The sequence below is a fragment of the Rhyacophila brunnea genome, unplaced genomic scaffold, assembly GCF_057557595.1.
Source record: "Rhyacophila brunnea isolate RB1 unplaced genomic scaffold, BYU_Rbru_1.0 scaffold_19, whole genome shotgun sequence".
Lineage (NCBI taxonomy): Eukaryota > Metazoa > Arthropoda > Insecta > Trichoptera > Rhyacophilidae > Rhyacophila > Rhyacophila brunnea.
The window spans coordinates 35,037,362-35,060,306 of NW_028232848.1; the positions used below are offsets into that span (position 1 = coordinate 35,037,362).

Below are 22,945 nucleotides of genomic sequence, written 5' to 3' on the forward strand. Positions count from 1 at the left end.
TTCTCTCGCTCGGCGGCGTTACAACTATGATTTATTTTACGTCAAAACTATCAAACTTGAAAAAGCGATAATGTGGCATTTCTATAAATGAGTAGGTCAAAAGTTAAAAGGCTTCTCTCCATCGCCATGAATATGCGGATAAAAATAACTAAATACATAGATTTGTGGGGGTTCATCTACCTACCAAAAGTTTTATTGTAATATATTAATATATTCTGGTCACATAGCAAGCAGTATGAGAGAAATATGGATATCTTTGCGAAGAAAGTTTTGAGAGGAATCTTTGGGGCTGTTACAGAAAGTGGAATCTGGATATCAAGGTATAATGAAGTGCTGTACACGTTTTATAGAGGCGAAAAGATCACGTTTGCCGGAGGATGTACCAGCAAGGCGGGTTATGTATGCAACCCCCGAGGGCAAGAGAAAACCTGGACGGCCTAAATTGAGATGGCTGGACTGCGCCACAGGAGATTTAAGAATGATCGGTCAAGGCAACTAGAGGGTGTCAGCGCTGGATCGTCCAGGGTAGAGGAAGTTTTTGAAGGAGGCCAGTGTCATAAATGATGATGATTGAGAAACTTCAGCCATTATTTATATTTGAAATAAATAAAGAAAGTTTTCATTGTAATATTACAAAAAGTAGCTGCTGTGAAATTTAAAAATACAGAGACGCAATTTCGCTTCTAAACTACTCAAATGTTAACAATAAAATTTATTAAGGCTATACCTCAGTTGAGGCATGGTCTAAATCTAAAAGAATCGTGGCTAGGCGATGCGCAGATTGTGCAAATGACGCGTGACGAACGAAACATAATTTGTCATATAAATCCAACATGCGTCCGTCTTTATTGTTCTATTAGTAACAATAATAATGTTTTCTTTTTCAATTAAATGGGTAACGTTTTTTAGTCATCTTTACCCCGTCGCCATCACGAAACAAATTAACGTGTTCACAGCCCGACGAGCCCGATTGCCAGCGAGTCCAAAATTTCGTCGCACAGATAGTTGAACATTATTTTCCGTTTCACTGAGGTACCGTCTTAATAATTAAATAAATATAATAAAATATTCAGTCAGGTGTTGTAATATGGACCCGGATCATCAATATGTAGGTATGCGAGGCTGTATACATACTACTGTGTACAACCGCACAGTATGTACCAACGCTCTCTCACCCGCCTGGCGGTATGAAGTATGAAAAAGTGATAGGACGTCGAGTGGCTAGCGCTATCTTGTATTATTCACGACCTACAAGCTCCAGGGGCGCACTGTGCTTATGCATACGCGTAACCCATTGGCGCCCCGAGGGTGGGGCCACCTGTCACTTTCCCCCCCATTATATTTTTTTGGAGAATATCGTCACCTTACTATTAATACCTCGTAAGTCCGATATTATGAAAAAATGAAGTTTGATCGACAAAATTTAAACAAAAAAAACATTTTAAATGATATCAAAATCTCGGTTCTCTGTATGCTGTCCATCTATCGACAAATTTTAAACACTCGCAAGTTTTGTGGTATCAAACATGGAATTAAAACCCCGTATTTCACAAACAGTAGATTCATCGACTAGAGAGGTGTTAAAAATATCTTTTTTATTACCTTCGTTTTTTTATCTCCCTCAACATTCTTCTTAATCAGACTTACGAGGTTTTAATAGTAAGGTGACGATATGCATTAAAAGTATTACCAACTTAACCTAATCGAATTATGTATTTTTTTAAACAACACACAAATTCTAATTGATTTGAGTTTTGTACTATTCCATTTGAGTCATTTTTACGACCCGGGTTTCGCCTTTTGCTATCTTCAGTCACTATGCGCACTCACCAATGGCAAATTGTAATACGATTAACAAGATTTAACTGTATTCGTTGTCAGTATGTATTTTCCATTGGTGAGTGCGCATAGTGCTTGCAAATGCCGAAAGGCGAAACCCGAGTCGCAAAATATGACTCAAATGTAATATGATTAAATGCAATAGTATTTTTTTTTAAATTATCCAATTATTAATTATTTTGGATAAAGTGCAGTCGCAGAAGGTTTTAGTCTCTGCGATAGGAGCCTACCATATTTCATACGATGCGATAGACTGACTGAAATCATGTGACGTAAAGTCCATACAAAAAAACGTCACCATTTCTTGACAAATAATCCTACATTTATTTACGTTAAGGCAGATGGCGCGCTATGGTATATAGTTATTAAACCTTTTCAGATTGTTCTGTATTGTTTATAATACATTCCTACATACACGACAGATGTTGTTGGCAAATATTAATAATAATAAAAAAATATTTTTATGGAATAAGTATAAAATAATCAAGTGATTATATAAATACGTCAATATGCGGTTAAAAATTTTTTTTTAAGAAGGTAATCCTTCCATAATCGCCTAGTATGGAGTCTTCGCCACTGATCACTACCCTTGTAATTTTTCCTGAATTTGGCTCTGCACACACCGATTACCGACACATGTGTGCGAAAGAAAGATTTGTACCCTCTGTGAATGCTAATATTGTTAACCCTTCGATATCAATACGTATATCATATTGAAATGATGTTATATTATTAAAAAAATTAACTTTTCAGCAAGATGGTGTAACTATAGCAACGGATGCTTCATTTTAGATACTTACCTACCTATTATTATCATTCTTATGTACCTGCTTAATAAGAAATAATATCTTTTTGCTTAGTTAGGTCCAATCTGATATTTCATTTTAGATATTTTTATGAATTCCCATATTATACGTATTATCTGAGAAAATCATTAGATATGTCGAGACTCAATACAGTGAACCAATATCGGTGAAAACGGTCAGACAAAAGTTGGTAAGTACAATAATATTGCCTAGTTTTCATTTATTCATTGAATTCAGTGATTCCCAAAGTTTTTGTTTGAATGAAACCCTTTCTAGAATCTCGAGGAACCCCTACCTGATTGACACATATTAACGTCAATATTATAGGAAAATTACAAAATGTACCTACCTACGTAGTGGTAGGGAGTAGGCAGTAACATACATATTATAAGTACTTTAATTATACTAAACAATATGCCGTCTTTTAGAGTGCATGGCATAGATTATAGAATATAGAAAGATAGACTAGTATAGTATACTATACGAAATAGCCTAAACATGGTCAACTCCATATTATTTAATATTTGGTACTTGACAAATAGGCAGGTGCGATTACATGGTGCAAACTAAAGAGATTGGACTCCTCTTCAATCTCTTTGGTGCAAACCGTTATTTCTTGCGATCATTTTGAAAGCTAAAAACAAAACCAAGCTTAGTTTTAATTTAATATATTTTTATATTTATACCTACTTACGTGTTGAATGAAAACACTTTTAAATTATTTGATTAATCTAAATTTAATTGAATAAACTGTCTCATACAGGTTTCATATTTTTCCAATAGATGCCTCTGGCAGGCGGAGCATTCAGCTATTTTTTTTTTTTTTAACAATAATTGGAGATAATAATATCGAGAATTATGCATTTATTGCTATCTATGGTCAATATTTACTAGCTCGGGCAATTCTGTTGATAAAACAGTTTTCTTCGTTGAAATTTGACAGCCATATTTATTGAAGATTTGGAACGGTGGTGCCATCTTTTGGAGAATTTATTTATCTGTCACTTTTATCCGTTTTATCGCCTTATCGGCAAAACAGCAAATTAATCCGAACTGTCTGGAAGTGTCGGGAGGCCTGAGAGAAAATCGCAAACCTCTATGACTTTTCCTTTTTCGTCAAAAAATTGTTATGGTGCAAGGATTTCGGCTCACAAATCCAACTGATGATACAGAGATGAGTCAGCGTCGCATGACACCCGCCGACCTCCAAAATGTTGGCCGATTATTGTTGAAATCTTGACATGTGTTTCGACGAAGATGACTTGAAAAATGAAGAAAAGTATAAACCAGACGACGGAGGGTGATATTGCCGAGCGCAATGCCCTCACGAGAAAGTTATACCGGTAAGCCTTACCGCTGTCCCAATATTTAATAAACTGTATTACAAATTATCAAAACATAACATAGGCCATTTTATCAGGCCGCTCGATCTTTCTACGTAGTTAAAAAATCATCACATTATTTTGTTGAATCTTTGACCCTGAAATGAATGTTCACGTTTATTATTTAATAATGTTGTTGCAATGTAATTAATGCTGAATCGTAATTATTAAGAATTGATTTAATATTACTGTGTGCTATTTATTATAGATACATATTATTATTTTTAAATATAATTGCACGAATATTCGTTCTACGATAATTACCTGCATATAACTACCTAGATTTCTTTCGTGTTGGCGAAGAAATAGATGATTTTTTTAATATTACAAACCTCCCATTATCATCATTAGGATAACAACCAGAGGTGGGTCCTGGCTTCCTCTGACAACTCTCCACTTGTCTATCCAAAGTGGCTGATTTCCAATTTTGTACACCAAGCATACAACAGTCATCAGTGGCTGATCTAGTCAACAAATTTTTGGCCTGCCTCTTCTACTTTGCTTGACATTAATCTGTCTAACGTTTCACTGTTGTCAATGACATAATCAGCATAGTCTTCCAATCTTAAGAGCATACATAAGTGAAACGGCAAATAATCGCAATTCATATCACACCAATCCAGCTCCAATCGCCGAGGGGAAGATGACTAAAAAACGTTATCTGTACTCGAAAAAGAAAACATGTTAATGAATATATCTGTATACCAAAGTGGCGAAGGGTGACTTTTGGAAAGAGGTAGGCTGTGGAGATCTGATAAAAAGAACACACTTGTAAGGTATACTTACGAGAAATAAGAAGATAATACAACATTACTACTAATGAATAGGTACACACTAATTTAATGAAACTTCAAAAACTCACTGACGACATAAAATTAAGCGATCAGTTTAAATTACGGATTTTATCAAAACATTTATAAGTAGGTAAGGTAAAGGCACTAATGGTTGACAGTGCACTAATGGTTGACACTTTTGAAATATATTAATTAAAATAAGAAAACCTGTGCGTGTATCCATTCGAAAATAGCTTAAAAACATGTGCCGTGTAAATTTTGTGATGAACCAGTCAAAACTCATTTCTTTGCGAGCCAAACCATTAAAATGGCGAATATTTTTTAGAGAGTGTGACAGAGTGAGTACGTATTTCAAATTTTCTTACCAAATCCGTTAAGAATGCTGTACTCTTCCAGGTAAGAAATTATTACATAATATGTTTTTATTTCAGATTTTTGGTATCTTACATGTAATAATATATGTTAGAGTGTAGATTTGAACAGGTTTCGTGATAATATATTTAAATTTATGTCTGAAATTGATCGGTGTCAATTATTGGACCACAAAATAAAGAAAACCTAATAGTTGACAGGGTATGTTAATTAGTAGTGATCACATCAAAGTTGCAATAAGAGTGATTTTTCAACAATTTCGGCATACACATACATTCAGATTTGATTCCATATAAGAAAGTATATTTTTCGTCCATCCTCTCCAATAGTAGACACATGTCAACTACTAGGTGAATTAAATGTCAACTTTTGGTTCCGCAAAACACGAAGCGACTGCCTCAAGAAAAATGCCACCTATAAAACGACAAAATGTTTCAATACTCTTAAGGCTATACCTCAGTTGAGGCATGGTCTAAAAAGATCGTGGCTAGGCGATGCGCAGATTGCGGGTCGCGGGTGCAAATGACGCATGCTGACCGAAATATAATTTGTCATATAAATCCAACATGCGTCCATTTAATGTTCTGTTTATTGTTCTATCAGTAACAATAATAATATATTCATTGACATGTTTTCTTTTTAAAATGGGTAACGTTTTAAGTTATCTTTACACGATTTAAGAATTAATACCCCCGTCGCCATCACGAAACAAAATTACGTATTGATACCTCGACGTTCTCTCTCAGACTGCCAGCGAGTCCAAAATTTCGTCGCGCCTATAGTTGAAAATTATTTGCCGTTTCACTGAAGTATCAATTACATTGAGCTTCTTTACGAGCTGTTTGTTGGCGAATTTATAATCTGCCTGTAAAGTCGCCCAGTGTAATTATCGAACAAGTTAACATGTTCGATGATTACACTGGGCGACTTTACAGGCAGATTATAAATTCGCCAACAAACAGCTCGTAAAGAAGCTCAATGTAATTGAGGCTTTAAGCAGCTATGGAGGCAGTTATACATGATGAGGCAAAGCCTTCCAACTACAACAGCTACAAAATGTGACTAGAATTACACTGTTATATAAAGCTAAATCTCATGTGTAGCATTGAATGAGAACAAGTTCATACATATCTGAAGATGGAAGAAAATAGAAGCAGTGCTGGTAACATTGACCAATCTTTACGAGCAACTGCAACTGCAAATACAAAAAAATGTATTTTAGAAGGGAAAAAGAGATATCATAAATATGTCTGCGTTGTCCAAAAGGCATTTAATAAAAATGATATCATGGTAATGATTTGTTTTGACAATGCAAAAACGAGTCACCGGTTGATGGTTAATTTGTATGTAGGTACCAGAAAAGGTAAGGAGCAAATATTTAGGTAGGTACATGTAAATTATACCAAAATATTCCATGTCAACTAAGGTGTCAATTATTAGTGATTCATCTTTTTTGCCATGTCAAGCATTAGTGATAAAAGATAGGATACAAAAATGTTTTATTAAAAAGTGTGTTTGATTATTGCTTATTTTCTCTCATTATAATATAATCGGTAAGGGTTTTGTGCAGTGATTAAGATATCTGGTTTTTAAATCAATGAAGAAATGTGTATTCTATATTAAAAAAAACATGATTTTTTTCTTAATGTGTCAACCATTAGTGCCTTTACCTTACACATCAAAAATCATTACAAAAAAGTTCTTTTTATTTTTAAAAACAGTCTATGTTTATTAATAGTCGATTAAACACCATAGAAATATTTTTTTAAACTATCTTATTATTAATTATTTAGTTTTAGGCTCTGCAATCGGAGCTTACCTTAGTTCATACAATTCGATAGACTGGGCGGAGCTACGTGACGTAAAGTCCATATGAAAAAATTGAGAATTATTTGAAACATAATCCGACCTTTATTTACGTCAAGAAAGATCGCGCTGTGGTATATTTTTTAAAACCTTTGCAGATTATTTGTAATTATTATCTGTGTAATACATTTCTACACATACAGCATCTCTCGTTGGCAAAATAAATTATTTTATAGAATATAAAATCAAGTGATTATATAAATAAGTTAATATGCAATTAAAAATATTTTCTTAAGAAGGTAGGCTTCAAATAATCGCCTAGTATGGAGTCTTCGCCACTGGTATACCAGAGGTAAACTATTGTAACTCCAAAAATCGTGAAATGGAGTTATTGTTATATTGTTACTTCATTACTTATCCTGCATACGTGGTAAACAGCTGTAACTCATATTACTCTTATTATAAAAATTAAAAATGTCATTGTAACTCCATAACTATTAGAGGTAAACAACAGGAAGAAAACATACAATTCTTTTGATGAAGCTTATAATCGAACTACAGCGGTAAACAAACAAAAAGGTTTCGATAAATAGATAAATTTTATCTTTTTCCATTCACGAATGCCACAAGTTGAAAGTTCCAAAAATCACAAATTCGTCTCTCCTGTGAAGTTTTCATTTTGGATTTACCGTAGTTTACCTCGGGTATACAGATATTATTATTAAGTACTAATATAACAATAAACATAACACTAAATGGACGCATGTTGAATTTTTATGTATCCAAAGTGGAGGAAATAAACATAATTCACTACCTGTGACGTCCAGTTAGTGGTGAAAGGTGGAGGTAGGCTGTTAAGATCTGACATAAATAGTGCACCCAAAACTTAGCTTTTGTCCACTCCTCGCCATTGAATCCAGTGCAAGGATGTAGATTGTGTATTATTTGGAAGTAGCACATTATAAAGGCACGGCGAATCAAAGAAGGAATGAGAATAGTACAATAGATTCCGCTAAGATAAAATTTACAAAGGCGCTAACATTCTAAGAATATTTCAGGATGTGTACATATTCGAATATTTACACTAAATTTATACATTTAAGTTTGCATACAGGCTGTTCTTTTCTTAGGTGTATCACTGCTTACGGAGTAGACGTTTCTTTTGTAATTTATCCCTCTGGACCGTCACGCGTCACCAGGTTGGGAATCCCTGAGATTTGAGAAAGTGTTCCACCAACCAAAAAAGGTTGAAAATCACTGTTCCAAACCATAGAAAAGGATTGAGACAACAGAGTACCTATGCACTTATAGATAATAAATTTTATCTGTTAAGTCATTAACAGTTTTAATGATAATTACGTGATTATTTTGTTATTGAAGCCTTGTAGATGTAGGTAGTAAAAAAAATGATGTTAAATGTGTTTTATTGTCAGTAATTGATGTAAAATACTTTGTTGCTCTGTAAAATGCTGGGAATCAAAATGTAACTAGTTTTTGTTATTTATTATTTCCATAATAATTGCAGGTTTCTTCATATTTTTTACTCTTGTTTGGTTTATTCCCATGTATCTCAAAAGATTATCAGAAAAACTGATATTATCAAGGCTTCCACAAAAACGAACCATAAGTGCGAGTGAGTAAGCATTCGGCACGCTCATATCTCCGCTCTATGCGTTAAGGCTATCAGTTGAGGCATCGTCTAAAAAGATCGGAGCTAGGCGATGCGCGGGTCGCGGGTGCAAATGACGCATGCCGACCGAAATATAATTTGTCATATAATTCCAACATGCGTCCATTTAATGTTCTGTTTATTGTTATATTAGTAACAATAATAATATATTCATTGACATGTTTTCTTTTTAAAGTAAATGGGTAACGTTTTTAGTCATCTTTACACGATTTAAGAATTAATACCCCCGTCGCCATCACGAAACGAATTGACGTACTCACACCCCGACGTTCGGTCTCAGACTGCCAGCGAGTCCAAAATTTCATCGCGCCTATAGTTGAAAATTATTTGCCGTTTCACTGAAGTATCGCCTTAAGAGTAAGATTAAATTTCTACGGCTGAATTTTAATAATTTGAAAACGTCGCCGGAAAAAATTGATTTGGCTGATTACATGCATTTAAAAACTACGAGCACGTGTTGCTGAAATTTATTGTTTTTGTGTTGAATATAAAGTTAGTGGTTATTATTTTTAGTTATTTTAATAGAACATAATATGGTTAACTATGTTGTGTTTAAATTTGGTAGTCGTACTGAGAAGCAACACGATGGTATAACCTTTCATAGTTAAGTTGATAATAATAAAATCGTTGTTCTACTGTGCGTTATACGCTAGAAACACGGCTTCATTTTGCGAAAAATAGGCCCTCTCTATATATCATTACACTGATGTTATTACTAGGGCCCGGATTTATATGCTAGTGCATGTTTTGTTAGGGTGTATGCACAGCTATGAAAGTTGCACATAAATCTGTTTTGAAAGACACAGAATTCAAAAATATAATTTTATTGTGCATATAAATGCATATTTAAGATGTTAGAGCATATTTGAGACATTAGTGCATATTTCATAAATAAATGCATATTTTAGAGCTTTTGACTTTATAATTTTAGTTTTGTTAAATTATTTTTTAGAAATATAACTAAGTTAGGAAGGTAGATAGTTTAGTTGCACTTGCATTTTTAATGCCATCTCCGAGCTGTGGAATTATCAGAAAAAGTGAAGTCAACTCGGGCACTTTCATTTAAAGTTTGCCCAATCACCTCTGTGGACGTTGAGAGGTCGTTTTCCGCATATGAACAAAATACTGACAGATCCCTTAATGTTGAAAAAAATACTTATTGTAATTTTTTTTTCGGGCAAAAAACAGAAAATAATATTTAGGAAGTGTGTCGTTTTTGTTTTTTAAGTTATGTTTGGTTTACATTGCATTTATTATTTAATTATTTGTAGGTACTTGTGAAAAAACTATTTTGAAAATAGTTCTAATTGATTAACTTTATATTCATTGTTTGTATTTTTTGTCCTGATATCATATTATGTTGAAAAATTATTAACTAGTTATTCGATTTTTTGTCAGTAATAATGGGTAAAATGGGTTTTTACAATTTTTTCCAACAAAACAAGTCAATTTTTAGCTGCATATTTCTTCTGTTTTAGTGCATATTTTATTGATTTTAAGTGCATACGTGCATGCATATAATCATGTTTTTGGTTGCATACAAATCCGCTCCCTAGTTATTACCTTATGCAGTAAGTCCTTGAGTTAATTAAGTGATTAATTCATTCCGAAAGTTTTCGTGAAATCATGCATTTTTTTAAAATAATATGTGTTCGTTTCAAAGGATGGGTGAAAATATAATAAACCTTCATAAGTATAAGTATTAAGGGGGGACATGCTCGTCGAAGGTCAAAATTGAGTTTTTATTGTATTTTCAAACCATGATCCTGGACACTCCTTAAACGTTATAGATAATCTATTTATATAATTTTGAAGCCTTATTATCCTTTATAGTTATTTTAAACATTTGATGACTGCATGAAGTATTTTTGTTACATAAAATAGTATTCTTTTAAACCTCTCGCTCTAATGTTTTAGAATATAGTCATATTTCGGTACAGAACTGTGCAGTGGTGTTAAGATTTTTTACATTTATTAATTTTTAAACGCATTTATAAAACCATTAGTATAATTTATTACGAGATAATTTTTGTAAAATATTCACGATAAAAAATTATTTTGATAATCTCTGTGATCCCAAATTTGACAAGAATTAGGCATTTTATTATTCAAAAAATCGGCAAGATTAACACATTTGAAGATGAATCTAAAGATACTTATTATAAGCTATGTCTTTGACCATTCAAGTGTGATAAAAATCTTATGAATAATGATTGCTTTATAATAATTATTGACCTATGAATAAGGTAGTGTTTTTTTGAAATACGCCATTTCTTTTGTCATTCCCTAGTGGTTAAGCTACAACATACGGCCGTAGCCATAAAATGACAAACTATAATTAAAGTAGGGAGTAAAATTATGTTAACGCGCGTGTTTGAACATGTACTTAACCGATTTATTTTTTATTTTTTTTTAAACGGTACATGTTTAAACACGCGCGTCAATATCATTTTACTCCCTACTTCAATTATAGTTTGTCAATTTATGGCTACGGCCGTATGTTGTAGCTTAACCACTGGGGAATGACAAAAGAAATGGCGTATTTCAAAAAAACACTACCTTATTCTTAGGTCAATAATTATTATAAAGCAATCATTATTCATAAGATGTTTATCACACTTGAATGGTCAAAGACATAGCTTATAATACATATCTTTAGAATCATCTTGAAATGTGTTAATCTTGCCGATTTTTTGAATAATAAAATGCCTAATTCTTGTCAAATTTGGGATCACAGAGATTATCAATATAATTTTTTATCGTGAATATTTTACAAAAATTATCTCGTGATAAATTATGCTAATGGTTTTATAAATGCATTTAAAAATTAATAAATGTAAAAAATCTTAACACCACTGCACAGTTATGTACCGAAATATGACTATATTCTAAAACATTAGAGCGAGAGGTTTAAAAGAATACTATTTTATGTAACAAAAATACTTCATGCAGTCATCAAATGTTTAAAATAACTATAAAAGATAATAAGGCTTCAAAATTATATAAATAGATCATCTACAACGTTTAAGGAGTGTCCAGGATCATGGTTTGAATATACAATAAAAACTCAATTTTGACCTTCGACGAGCATGTCCCCCCTTAAATACATTTAGGAAAAGAATCCTCTTCTAATCCTCATTGCTTATGATTTCTGCTTAGCTCTTGTTAAAATTCGTAGCTCCCTCTGTATCTGCGCTGGCAGCCTCACCTGTTACTGAATTATTACTAAATTGTGTAGTTATATTACGGCCTTTAAATTTTTGAAACCATCCGTGGCTTGCAGTGAATGTGTGAGTATCAACACTCACTTGGACGCAAGGCTTTCTCCTGTACGAGCATAATACCCCGTTTGTACGTGCATGGATTTACTGCTGATAGCACATATTATTGCGGCCATAATAAGAAAATGGACGTGTAAACATGTATCATGCAAGTTACAAGATTGCATGCATGAATCAGAAAAGTTTGGTAGCTTCTGAATTTTCTGGAAGTGGCGAACCTGGCATTAAAAAAACAATCTACACTGCGCAGAGGCTCATTTTGAGGTTAACCGATTTTCACGATCTGTCAAATAGTACCATAATATGACAACATCATGTCTCGCTTACTCTTGAGGAATAAGATTGGCGAGACAGTCAGCACTTTTATGTGTAAACAGCAGTTATTATCGCGATAGTTTAAAATATTATACACTATTGGTGCAAATAAATCCACGCACGTGTACAGGTGCTATTATCATCGAGGTATGATGGAAAAGGCATAGCCCACGGGTTTCAAGACCAAATACTGATATATCAATGAACCACGAAGTCATAAATAATATGACTGTATATTCTCATTCTTTCAAATTGCTAATCGATTCTTTCCTTTAACATTATCTTTTTTTTATAACTAAACATATTTACAAATATTGTTTACATTGCATATGGTTTTGTTTATTTAGTTGTGTATTGCAGAATAAATTGCGAATCACTGCAAACACTTGCCTTGTTTTCACAGTTTCTTTATGTAAATTAAACCTGTTCTTACCGCTAAAGAATTTACTATTTATATTAATGCCTAAAAAATAACAGTTTATCTAAATCGAAAGCGATCACAACTTTGTTGGAGACAGTAATTTTAAAATCCTTCGCTAAATCAAATAAAGTAGGTTTGAAACAAACATTTCTAAGAAAACTTTCTTCTATCTATGATGAAACCTAAACATAAGAAAATGAAGCATATTTCAATGTGTGGATAGAATTATTTTAAAAACTAACCAGCACCATTTGCAAATTGTATTCTTAGTTCAATGAAAAGAAATAAGTATGACTGACATAGTTTAGTGTGTACTGTTTATGTCGGATCTTAACAGTCTATTTGCACCCATTGGACTGACCACTGATACAGTCCAGACCAAGATACAGCTGTGCATAAACAAATGAACATTGTATAAAAACTTGCATGAAAACTAAAAAAATTTGATACAAGTGTCGTATGTTTTGTTGTATTTCACCGCGGACGGAAAACATTGTTCAGATACATAAGTTTTTGGTCAGGACTAGGCATATATGAGCATTAATTCGGACTTATATTTTTTTTTTGTATGATTTCAGTTACATTAGTGAAGCCGCACGCAGAGTGGATGAAGGAACAGCTCGCTCCAAGTCGGTTGTGGACCTTTTCGCGGCCACCTTAGAAATCTACCGCCAAAAACTCCGAGAGAACTGTGAGAAACTAATTTTTGCCGACCCCCTTTTATTTGGGCGAAAGGCGCAGGAATTACTGTGGCGGAAAGGATACTACGAAGCCGTCTCAACTGCTAAACGTTTAAGAGCCAATCAGACCACTCACGATGAGCTTATCTTGGCCCACATCGACGCGGGCATAGGCCATTACCATTACCTAATATCCAAAGTTCAAATAGAAGCCGGGATACAACTGAGAGGCCTGGTCGATTATCCGCAGCTCGATACCGAATTCAAGTGCAATAATGCAGACAAAGAATCGGAACTGAAAGACTGGGGGAAGTCATGCATACAGACCTTCCTCGTTTATCTGGGGGACCTCAGCAGATACAAGACTGACTACGAGGACCATTGGAATCCTTCCATGGCCGCCAGATACTATTTACAAGCGGCCGGGGTTAACCCGTTAGCCGGGATGCCTTACAATCAACTAGGGACTCTGTACACCGGGAAAAATCACCATCTTGACTCTGTGCGTTACTACATCATGTGCTTGATGTGTATTAATTCTTTCGAAGGCGCCGAAAGTAATCTAATGAGAATTTTCGATAAGAATGCTAAATATCTTGAGAATTGTAATCCACCGCATCCCGATATAATTGACCAGCAGGAGTCAGTGAAGAGTTTTATTTGTAAGTTCTTGTCGCTGACGGATGTCTGGTTTTTTCAGAAGAATTTCGATAACTTTAATGATTTGTGCGCCTCGACGCTTTACGATTTGAAAGAATGCCTGCAGTACCGTCCTCTAGTCACGCCGGACCTCAAAACGTGCCATGAAGACTATCTCAAGTATCTAGACCAGAACGAGATAAATCCGGAATACCTGAACTCCAAAATTATTTATAAGTTCGTCGTTGTAAGTTTGCTGTGCATGGATTCGCTTCAGAGTCAGAACTCTTCTAATCTGTATTCTCTTAAGGCTTTTGCTCTAGCTGCTCTTTCCCAATTATTACAAAGGCTTTTGACGGATTTCACTGAGATCGGATTTCAAATTGAAAACCCAGAAGACGCTTTTGAAACTTACAAGAATGAAATGAAACACTTGAAGCAGCAATATGTTAGCCAAAAAGATGTTAAAAACGGATTAGTTAAGACTACGCAATCAAATTGTGATAAAATTATTGAAGATTCCAATATGTGTTCGAATGTTATTGTACCTGAAACTCCGACTAAAGACGATGATGACGACTCGACAGAGAATAAAAAAAATGACTCGAAAGTGTCAGAAGAGACAGGGGAAGGGGAAGGGGAAACTGTTAAAAATGTAGATATCCAAGTCAAGTTGTCCAACGGAATTGGCCCGCTCAAAAACGGTGATAAAGCTCAAAAGACTAAACCGAAAAAGAATAATAGCCATGCTAAACTGAGGCGTCGACGACGCCGTTTGGATTCCTTTGAAAGCACTGATAAGTCAGACTCAGATAATTCAACCGATTTCAGTGACTTGGAAGACAACAAGGGATCAGATCAGTCGTGTTCCGAAGATAACGTCAGTGAAGAATCTTATTCGTCCAATTCGTCTTCTGAAGATGAAAATGACGATGCAGTGGATGCTAAAGATCAGTCTAAGTTATACATAGACAATAATACGACTAAAAATGATACCAGCAATCTTGATGGTAATTCGGAGAAGAAAGAAAAAGAAGAGGTATTGACCGAAAAAGACGATTCAGAAATGAAAGAACAGCATTTGAACGGTGATGTAAAAGAAAACGATATTCCTGAAAAGAAGGAATTCAATGAAGATTTGCTGAAAGAATTCTTCGAAAGCGATAATATTTTAATTGGATTGAAGTTGCTTTTGAATTGGCTGTATGGAGAAGCCGACTTAGTTATATCGTGCAAAGCCAGCGGACGGGCGTTGTTTCAGACCCTCGTCGATGTCCTGAACATAATTCATCGACAAATCTTTCCCAAAATGGTCTCCAACCATTACAAATCCGAAAACCAATTTCACGAGTCGCTCAGCGGTTTTCACGAGTCGTTTTTCGCTCTCAAGTACAGTTACAAGACGAAACCGCTGCCGGAGGATGTCGAGGTGAAGAGTCTCCGCGTGATGGAGAGAGGGCTTCGAGGGATGAACTGGGACAGCAATGAGTATTTCTCGACTAGGGAAGCCAACACCGTTCGCCTCATGAGGTTTATCGATTTCGGAGTCTTTATTGCCAAACTGAAAATAGGAATCGTTTACAATAAACGTTTGAAGCTCTACATTTTGAAGAAGGACTCCGGCAAGAAAGTCCATGCCAATCACAAAAAGGAATCACGAGGACCATATTCCAAATATCAGGTATTTAATTTGAGGATTTAGTATTATTACTTAATTCAGTCAAGAGTATCGATAGATTGAAAACCTTTACGGCATGCAATCGGCCGGTTATGACACTGTTTGGCCACTTTTGGAAAAATTTTAATCATGGGTTGTACCATTCGTTCACCATTTTCGATTTTTAGAAATGGCTTATTTTCTGGCATATGAGTTGGTATTATTTATATAATACTACTGTTATTCAACGCGCCACAATATAATATATAAACAAAATACAAGTTATATTAAGACGAGTACTGCAGTGCTGACTGCCTGAATGGAAGTATTGAACACATCAATAGACGAATCAAAGAGAATGAATCCTTGGTATTGAAGGATTCATTGGGAAGTATGATTCACGTGAAATGGGTCACAATTTTTTGTATGTCTAGTGGTAGGGACATGAAACTGTATAATGTTGTAATATTTCGGAGCAGTCAAATCAACTAGGAAAGTTCCATTATGCAAAAAAATGTAAAATTTCATGTATGTTTTTTTGGTTATAAATATGTATTACATCTGTACCATCGGAAAAAAAAACAAAATCGTCTATCTGTCTGGGATTACAATCCCTAATCCCAGTAAGGAGTTTTTGCCTCTAACGTCTAATATACAATATCAGCTGTTGTTTATTTAAAGGGTAGAAAATGTATGTATTGAAAATGATTCTATTCTATTGCAGAAACCGTCGGTAAAAAATCAAAATACATCATCTCAGGCGGTCCAGGACTCGGAGAAAGGTGCCAGTAACAACAATAATAATCTGATGAAGAACCTGGGGAGGATGTGGCTGTCGGAGCAGGTCCGAGAGCTGGAGAGTGCCGTGCGAAGCGGTCGGAAGCAGCGACACCTGCCGCCATACGCTGTTGTGGATGCCGACGCCCTCTGCCACCACACACACCTCGTCAAGCAGCTCGTGTACACCAAGAAAGTCATCGTGTTGATTCCCACCATAGGTGAGATTATTGTTTGGATATTAATATCCCCTTTCTACACAATTTGGTCAGCAATGGTCGTTTCAAAAACAAGTGATCAATATTCCAAATTTTCATTCATGTATCAAATTTTTTAAAGCTATGTCTTCTCTAGTGCATTTTATCGTTCGCTAGAGGAACGCATCGCAGTGCTTGCGTAGTGTGTGCATTGACTGCCTAAGCCAGTTTGAACATGGCTGTTTTTCGTGATGAAAGTGCTATTTCCACAGACATTCGATTTCTGTTCAATATCACATCAGTGTTGCCAACTAAATGATTAAGCGAAAAATGTATAATAATAGTAAATTATACTATAATTTTACCCAAATAAACCGAAAACACTATAATTTTGAAAAACGTTCTGTGTACTGTAGTTTTTTCAAAATACTATAATTAATTTTACCTCTTTGTATTATAATTAGCATATAAAAAGATGGCACAACTACTTTCCGCGAAAAATTTAAAACTATCGACACACGAGTGTAGACGGTTGACGGGTACGTTCCACACATTCAATGTGCAAAACTAACCAGCGTTGAAACCAGACTTAAAAAATTGTGGAGAAGTGGAAGATGAAATGAACAAATATTTTTCCGACCATGTCCGATCCTAATAAGATCATAATATGGGCCTCCACAGAGTGGCGGTTTGTCTTAACATTTTTTTTTTACGAGAAATTGATGTCAGCCACTTGCTCAACCTATTAGGTCCATACTCTGACTCGGACACAAATTGAAAAACAATATGTGTACTTGTCAGACCCAGGTTACCTGGGACACACGAAGCTATAGGCCGACGCTTAGGGCCGGTTCGGATTAGTCGAGTAATGTAGTCTAAACATGTATGAACAGACAAATTTAGTTAAATCATTTAGTCAAGTCAATCTATTTTGTTCTAATTTTTCAGTTGAGTACACCCCCACGACCTCTCACTAAATACCAAATAAGTCACAAGACAAGTCTGAACAGTGCTCTATTCATTTTGACACGTCACTCACTAATGTACTGTGTTCGGACACTTTTCAGTTACTAAATCATTCACCACTCGACTAATCTGAACCGGTCTTTAAGCCGCGCGGCCATTGTGTGTGTACATTACATCAAATATAGACATTGCTTATCATTATTATCCTATGTTATTAATGCCACCTGACCGCTAAATGTTTTTGTAAAATAACATTTTGTATTTAGTTGAAATGAATTCAACCTACATTAAATTTTAGTTTAGTTATTTTGCAGATTTTTGTCATGTATGTGACGTTGTGTGTACCTTTAATACTATATCAATGTTTCGAATCCAGTATAACTGCGATAAAATATTCCATTATCAATAAATAAATTTATAACCCCGTTTACCTATTTCAGTGCTGCAATCGATGGACGAGCTAAAGAAAGAGTCAGGAGGCGCAAGGAGCGCAATCCGCTGGCTGGAAATCCAGCTCCGGAACGGATCACGCTTTCTCCGAGCCCAGAGACCCTCGGAAAGTGCCCCTCTGCCCTGCGTCAAATACCCCAAGAAGATGCACCGTGACGTCCAGAACTTCATCCAGATAATCGAATTCTGTCACTATTTTCTATCCAAGGAAGCCGAAGACGCCGCAGAAGGCGGTAACAAGTGGAACGGCGATGGTAGCAAAGAAACCGGCAAAGCTGACGATAATGCCAATGCTAATATAAAAACTAAAAATAAAAGCAACAATATCGTCGTTTTGTTGACGGGCTCAAATGAATTAATCAACGTCGAGCAGAAAGATTTTAGTTTCACGGGTGTTGCGCAGACAGCCGGTGTGACCATCGAAAATATCCAAGAGTTCTGCACAAAGTGGAAGAATTCCTTCGGGAAAGGCGGCAGAAAGAGATGATCGTACGGTTCGAAATGCCGAGGCCGGTATTGAACACTGAATTATGAATATATCTCGTATTGATTTCGGTATGTAATGAAACTACATAATGGTTTATTTCTCTCCTATGTGAACGTCGGCGAGAGAACTCGACAGACCGAGTGTCGATTGGCAAATTCGATAGGAAAATAATTTTTGGCAAACGCAAAAAGCTTTGCGGATACGAGTTAGGGTCGACTTTATTATTATGAATTTTGTTTCATCTTTCTGTCTAATCCTTCAAATTATAATCTTCTAAACAATTTTGTTATTCTATTAATTGTCTACTTAATAAAAATGAATGTTGATAAAATTGTGTCGTGTTTCATTTTGATTGTAATGTATAGGCGGTCCTCGACTTTGTGAAACTGTACGTTTCCATGCAGTCGCTCCCTAAAACATGAGTGAGAAACGGAGAAACTGCAGTGTTGGTACCAATGACATTATTAAATGGACAATTTAATGCATTAATGTGATGCATAAATGCACGAGAAATTGTGCATGAAAGTCATTCACAGATGTATAGGTAGATGTCACGTGACCATATGACGTATCCATTCCATTATGCGATACAAGCTTCGAGAATTTATAGTAATATAACCTTTATTGTAATGGCGTATTAGTGTCATGACTCATTGCGTTAGAAACAGATTCTTGGTTACTTACGACTTCTCGGAGATTAGACGCAAGTGAGCCCAGCGCATCACAGGCGACTGTCCAATGGTTTCTGTCATTCAATTGCATTGAATAAACATTATCTTAAAATGGCATTTTATAAATAATAAATAATACTAACACATGAAAAGTGATATCCCATCTTTCTTGGAGTGTTAAGTAGATTTTTTTTACAATTTTTAACTAGGCACATTGGCATTTTGTAACACAATAATAACGGTGGAGTCGAAACCTGACAGTCAGAAATGTTGTATGGGCAGACCCAGCGGTGTCGCCAGACCGCTTGCAAGCAGAATGTTCATTTGAGCGTAGGATTCCGGTATTAAAATATGAATTTCGCCATCCGGCAGACCCGACACAAAGTGAGTGTCATTTTATTTTCTAGATGCTTCGTCCATATTAATGTCATTGGTTGGTACCGACAAAAAGAAATTAAAGGCTCGTTTCATATGATCGAGACAACGATGAAAATAATTGTTAAAGTAAAAACGTTCTGAAAGGGAATGGGACAATTGGGCGCCGCAATGTGGAATGATATAAATAGATGTTCATTACGATTTTATACAGAGAGTAGACGAGGAATTTTAATCAATTTCTATCTACTACTTGATAGTTTTAATTCATATTGCTCTTAAGGGGGGACATGCTCGTCGAAGGTCAAAATTGGTTTTTTATTGTGTTTTCAAACCATGATCCTGGACACTCCTTAAACGTTGTAGATAATCTATTTATATAATTTTGAAGCCTTATTATCCTTTATAGTTATTTTAAACATTTGATGACTGCATAAAGTATTTTTGTTACATAAAATAGTATTCTTTTAAACCTCTCGCTCTAATGTTTTAGAATATAGTCATATTTCGGTACATAACTGTGCAGTGGTGTTAAGATTTTTTACATATATTAATTTTTAAACGCATTTATAAAACCATTAGTATAATTTATTACGAGATAATTTTTGTAAAATATTCACGATAAAAAATTATATTGATAATCTCTGTGATCCCAAATTTGACAAGAATTAGGCATTTTATTATTCAAAAAATCGGCAAGATTAACACATTTGAAGATGATTCTAAAGATACTTATTATAAGCTATGTCTTTGACCATTCAAGTGTGATAAACATCTTATGAATAATGATTGCTTTATAATAATTATTGACCTAAGAATAAGGTAGTGTTTTTTTGAAATACGCCATTTCTTTTGTCATTCCCCAGTGGTTAAGCTACAACATACGGCCGTAGCCATAAGTTGACAAACTATAATTAAAGTAGGGAGTAAAATTATGTTAACGCGCGTGTTTGAAAAAGAATAATGTGTATTTGCCAGACCCAGGATTCGAACCTGGGACCCACGACGCTTGACTATCGTGGGCGTTTAAGCAATTAAACTATCATAATAATAACTTACTGTTGACATGTAGGTGCTGACTGTTTCGCCAATCTCATTCTTCAAGCGTAAGCGAGACACGTTTGTTGTCGTGTGGTGCTAGCTAATTGATAGGTTGTGAAAATTGGTAAAGGTCAAAATGCTCTGCACGGTGCGGTGTAGTTCGTACTTTCTTCAGCAGGTTCGCCACTATTGTCCAACTTCGCAGGCGCAGATATCGCACAAGTTCCAATATCTTGACACTTGCTACGTAAAAGTCCGTAACGGCGTTTCTGGCTATATTGACTTTTATTAAATAATTTTAAAGATAATACGATAAAGGTAATCGAAAAAAAAACAAAAATTCAATCAATATTATAATGATATATCAATCAACTAAAAAATGCTGTCATTAAAATCGTACTACTGAAAATTACCATTTTGCAGTTACGGCTTGTAGGAGGTGTCAATTTATACATGTAAACTGCACGGCAATACGTGTTAACATGTGCACGATAATAGGTACTGTCAGCCAGTGGCGAAGGGTGGAGGTAGGCTGTTAAGATTCGCTATAAATAGTGCACACTAAACTTTGTTAGTCATATGTATTTGGTTTTATTGAACTAAGACTACAATTTACAGATGGTGTTAATTAGTTTTTAAAAATCAATTAAACCCTGCCTAAACGAAACCATAATAGATTTGGTCTAATTTGATACGACAAAATTGTGCACACTTTTTCATTCATAGTTATTTGTTTTCGTTGGATTAAAAATACATATTACACATATTGTTGGTTCATTTTTTAAATTCATTAAGTCCTGCGTAAACCAGACTATAATAAATAAAAAATATTATTCTATCTCTAAAATACTCAAAGTTATGTATGACTTAATTGCATAATTTTAGATATTTTATAGATAGACATGTATTTTTTGACTATTATCTATTATGGCTTGGTTTCTCAGGGTTTAATTGAATTTTAAAAACTAACCAACACTTTCTGTGAATTGTAGTCTTATTTCAATGAAAACAAATATGTATGTCTGAAAAAGTTTAATGTGCACTATTTATGTCGGATCTTAACAGCCTACCTCCACCCTTCGCCACTGCTGTCAGCAGTAGATCCATACATGTGTAAACGGGTTATTACACTAAATTCAATGTAAGTTTAATTGTAGGAGGGGTAGGGAAATAAGAGTCAATATAATTACTTGTGCACTTAGTTTATTTCTTCAGTTTGACACGAAAACTTTTACATTATAGGTATTATAAACAAACAATACTTAGAAGTTATATTTCTCACACTAAGAAATATTTATATAAACTACAATAATATAATAGCTAATACGTTTGTACTTTTAAGTCTTAGACATTATAATTAAAACAACATATAGGTATAAATGTATTTATTGTAAGTATCGTAGATGAAGCAATGATGTACTACGTTTTTATTCACATTTTGAAAATAGACAAGGATTTATTTTACAGCTACGCATATAATAGGTAATCCTACAGCAACGGGTTAGCAACCATTTTTTCAAGTTCAATTTCCACGAGCGGGCCTAAGTTTGCCACACTTTTAGAACTGGATTTCATTCCGTGTCCGGAAACTTGTACGTATGCAGTTCGCCATATCACACTTCACCGTGAAATGTTGTATCGGAAATATATGGCCGTATAGACCGTCCAACCTCTTTGGATCGTATAGTACTGAAATTAAATTCATGTCTCAATAATACAAGGTTCTTATCAGTTTACACTTTACAGGAAGGAAGCCAGCAGCAAACTAATTTTGAAAATAGCTGATATACTGGATTATTTGTTAGGTTAGGATAGATTTTTCATTGTTGAATTCATGAATATTTGCCAAAATCAGCTATGAAAATTGAATTAATGTTCATATTGAATCTAATAAAATTGGAGACAGTATATGGTCATCTCTTTCCGATAAGGAAGCTCACGGCGAACTATGCTACGGTGAAATGTTTTACGTACAATTTACATGTAACCATTTCATTCACCCCTAAATGTACCTAATTAAATTTCAATTCAAAGCTAAATAAGAATATTTTTACTACCTACATTTATTGTTACCAAACAGTCGTAATTTTGTGCCACTTCTAATTAGTACAGATAATCGAAGTTCCACTCTACATTTTTGTTCCAGTGGTACAAAATTACGAACGGTTGCCAAAGCAACGCGGATGATTTTCATTTCAAAGTATGTAACGGAATAAAATGCTCAATATTTAACATAGTCTCAGGTAACACATATGACATTACATGTGTTACAATAAATATATTTTTAAATATAACAGCT

At 34.6% G+C, this 22,945-nt stretch overlaps 1 protein-coding gene across 1 annotated transcript; it reads left to right on the top strand.

Annotated features, from left to right (window-relative positions):
- Positions 1 to 3,648: 3,648 nt before the first annotated feature.
- Positions 3,649 to 18,891, top strand: Smg5 (Smg5 nonsense mediated mRNA decay factor). Its single transcript, XM_085946210.1, has 4 exons — positions 3,649 to 3,988; positions 13,285 to 15,706; positions 16,407 to 16,680; positions 18,063 to 18,891. Exons 1-4 carry the CDS (start codon positions 3,915 to 3,917, stop codon positions 18,557 to 18,559), a joined length of 3,267 nt encoding a protein of 1,088 aa, XP_085802336.1. The 5' UTR covers positions 3,649 to 3,914; the 3' UTR covers positions 18,560 to 18,891.
- Positions 18,892 to 22,945: the final 4,054 nt, after the last annotated feature.

Bases quoted from the DNA above. Each gene is read 5' to 3' on its own strand.
- Smg5 (XM_085946210.1), top strand. From the start codon at position 3,915: ATGAAGAAAAGTATAAACCAGACGACGGAGGGTGATATTGCCGAGCGC. The intron at 15,707-16,406 runs GTATTTAATTTG...ATTCTATTGCAG, and splicing joins GACCATATTCCAAATATCAG to AAACCGTCGGTAAAAAATCA. The intron at 16,681-18,062 runs GTGAGATTATTG...TACCTATTTCAG, and splicing joins CGTGTTGATTCCCACCATAG to TGCTGCAATCGATGGACGAG.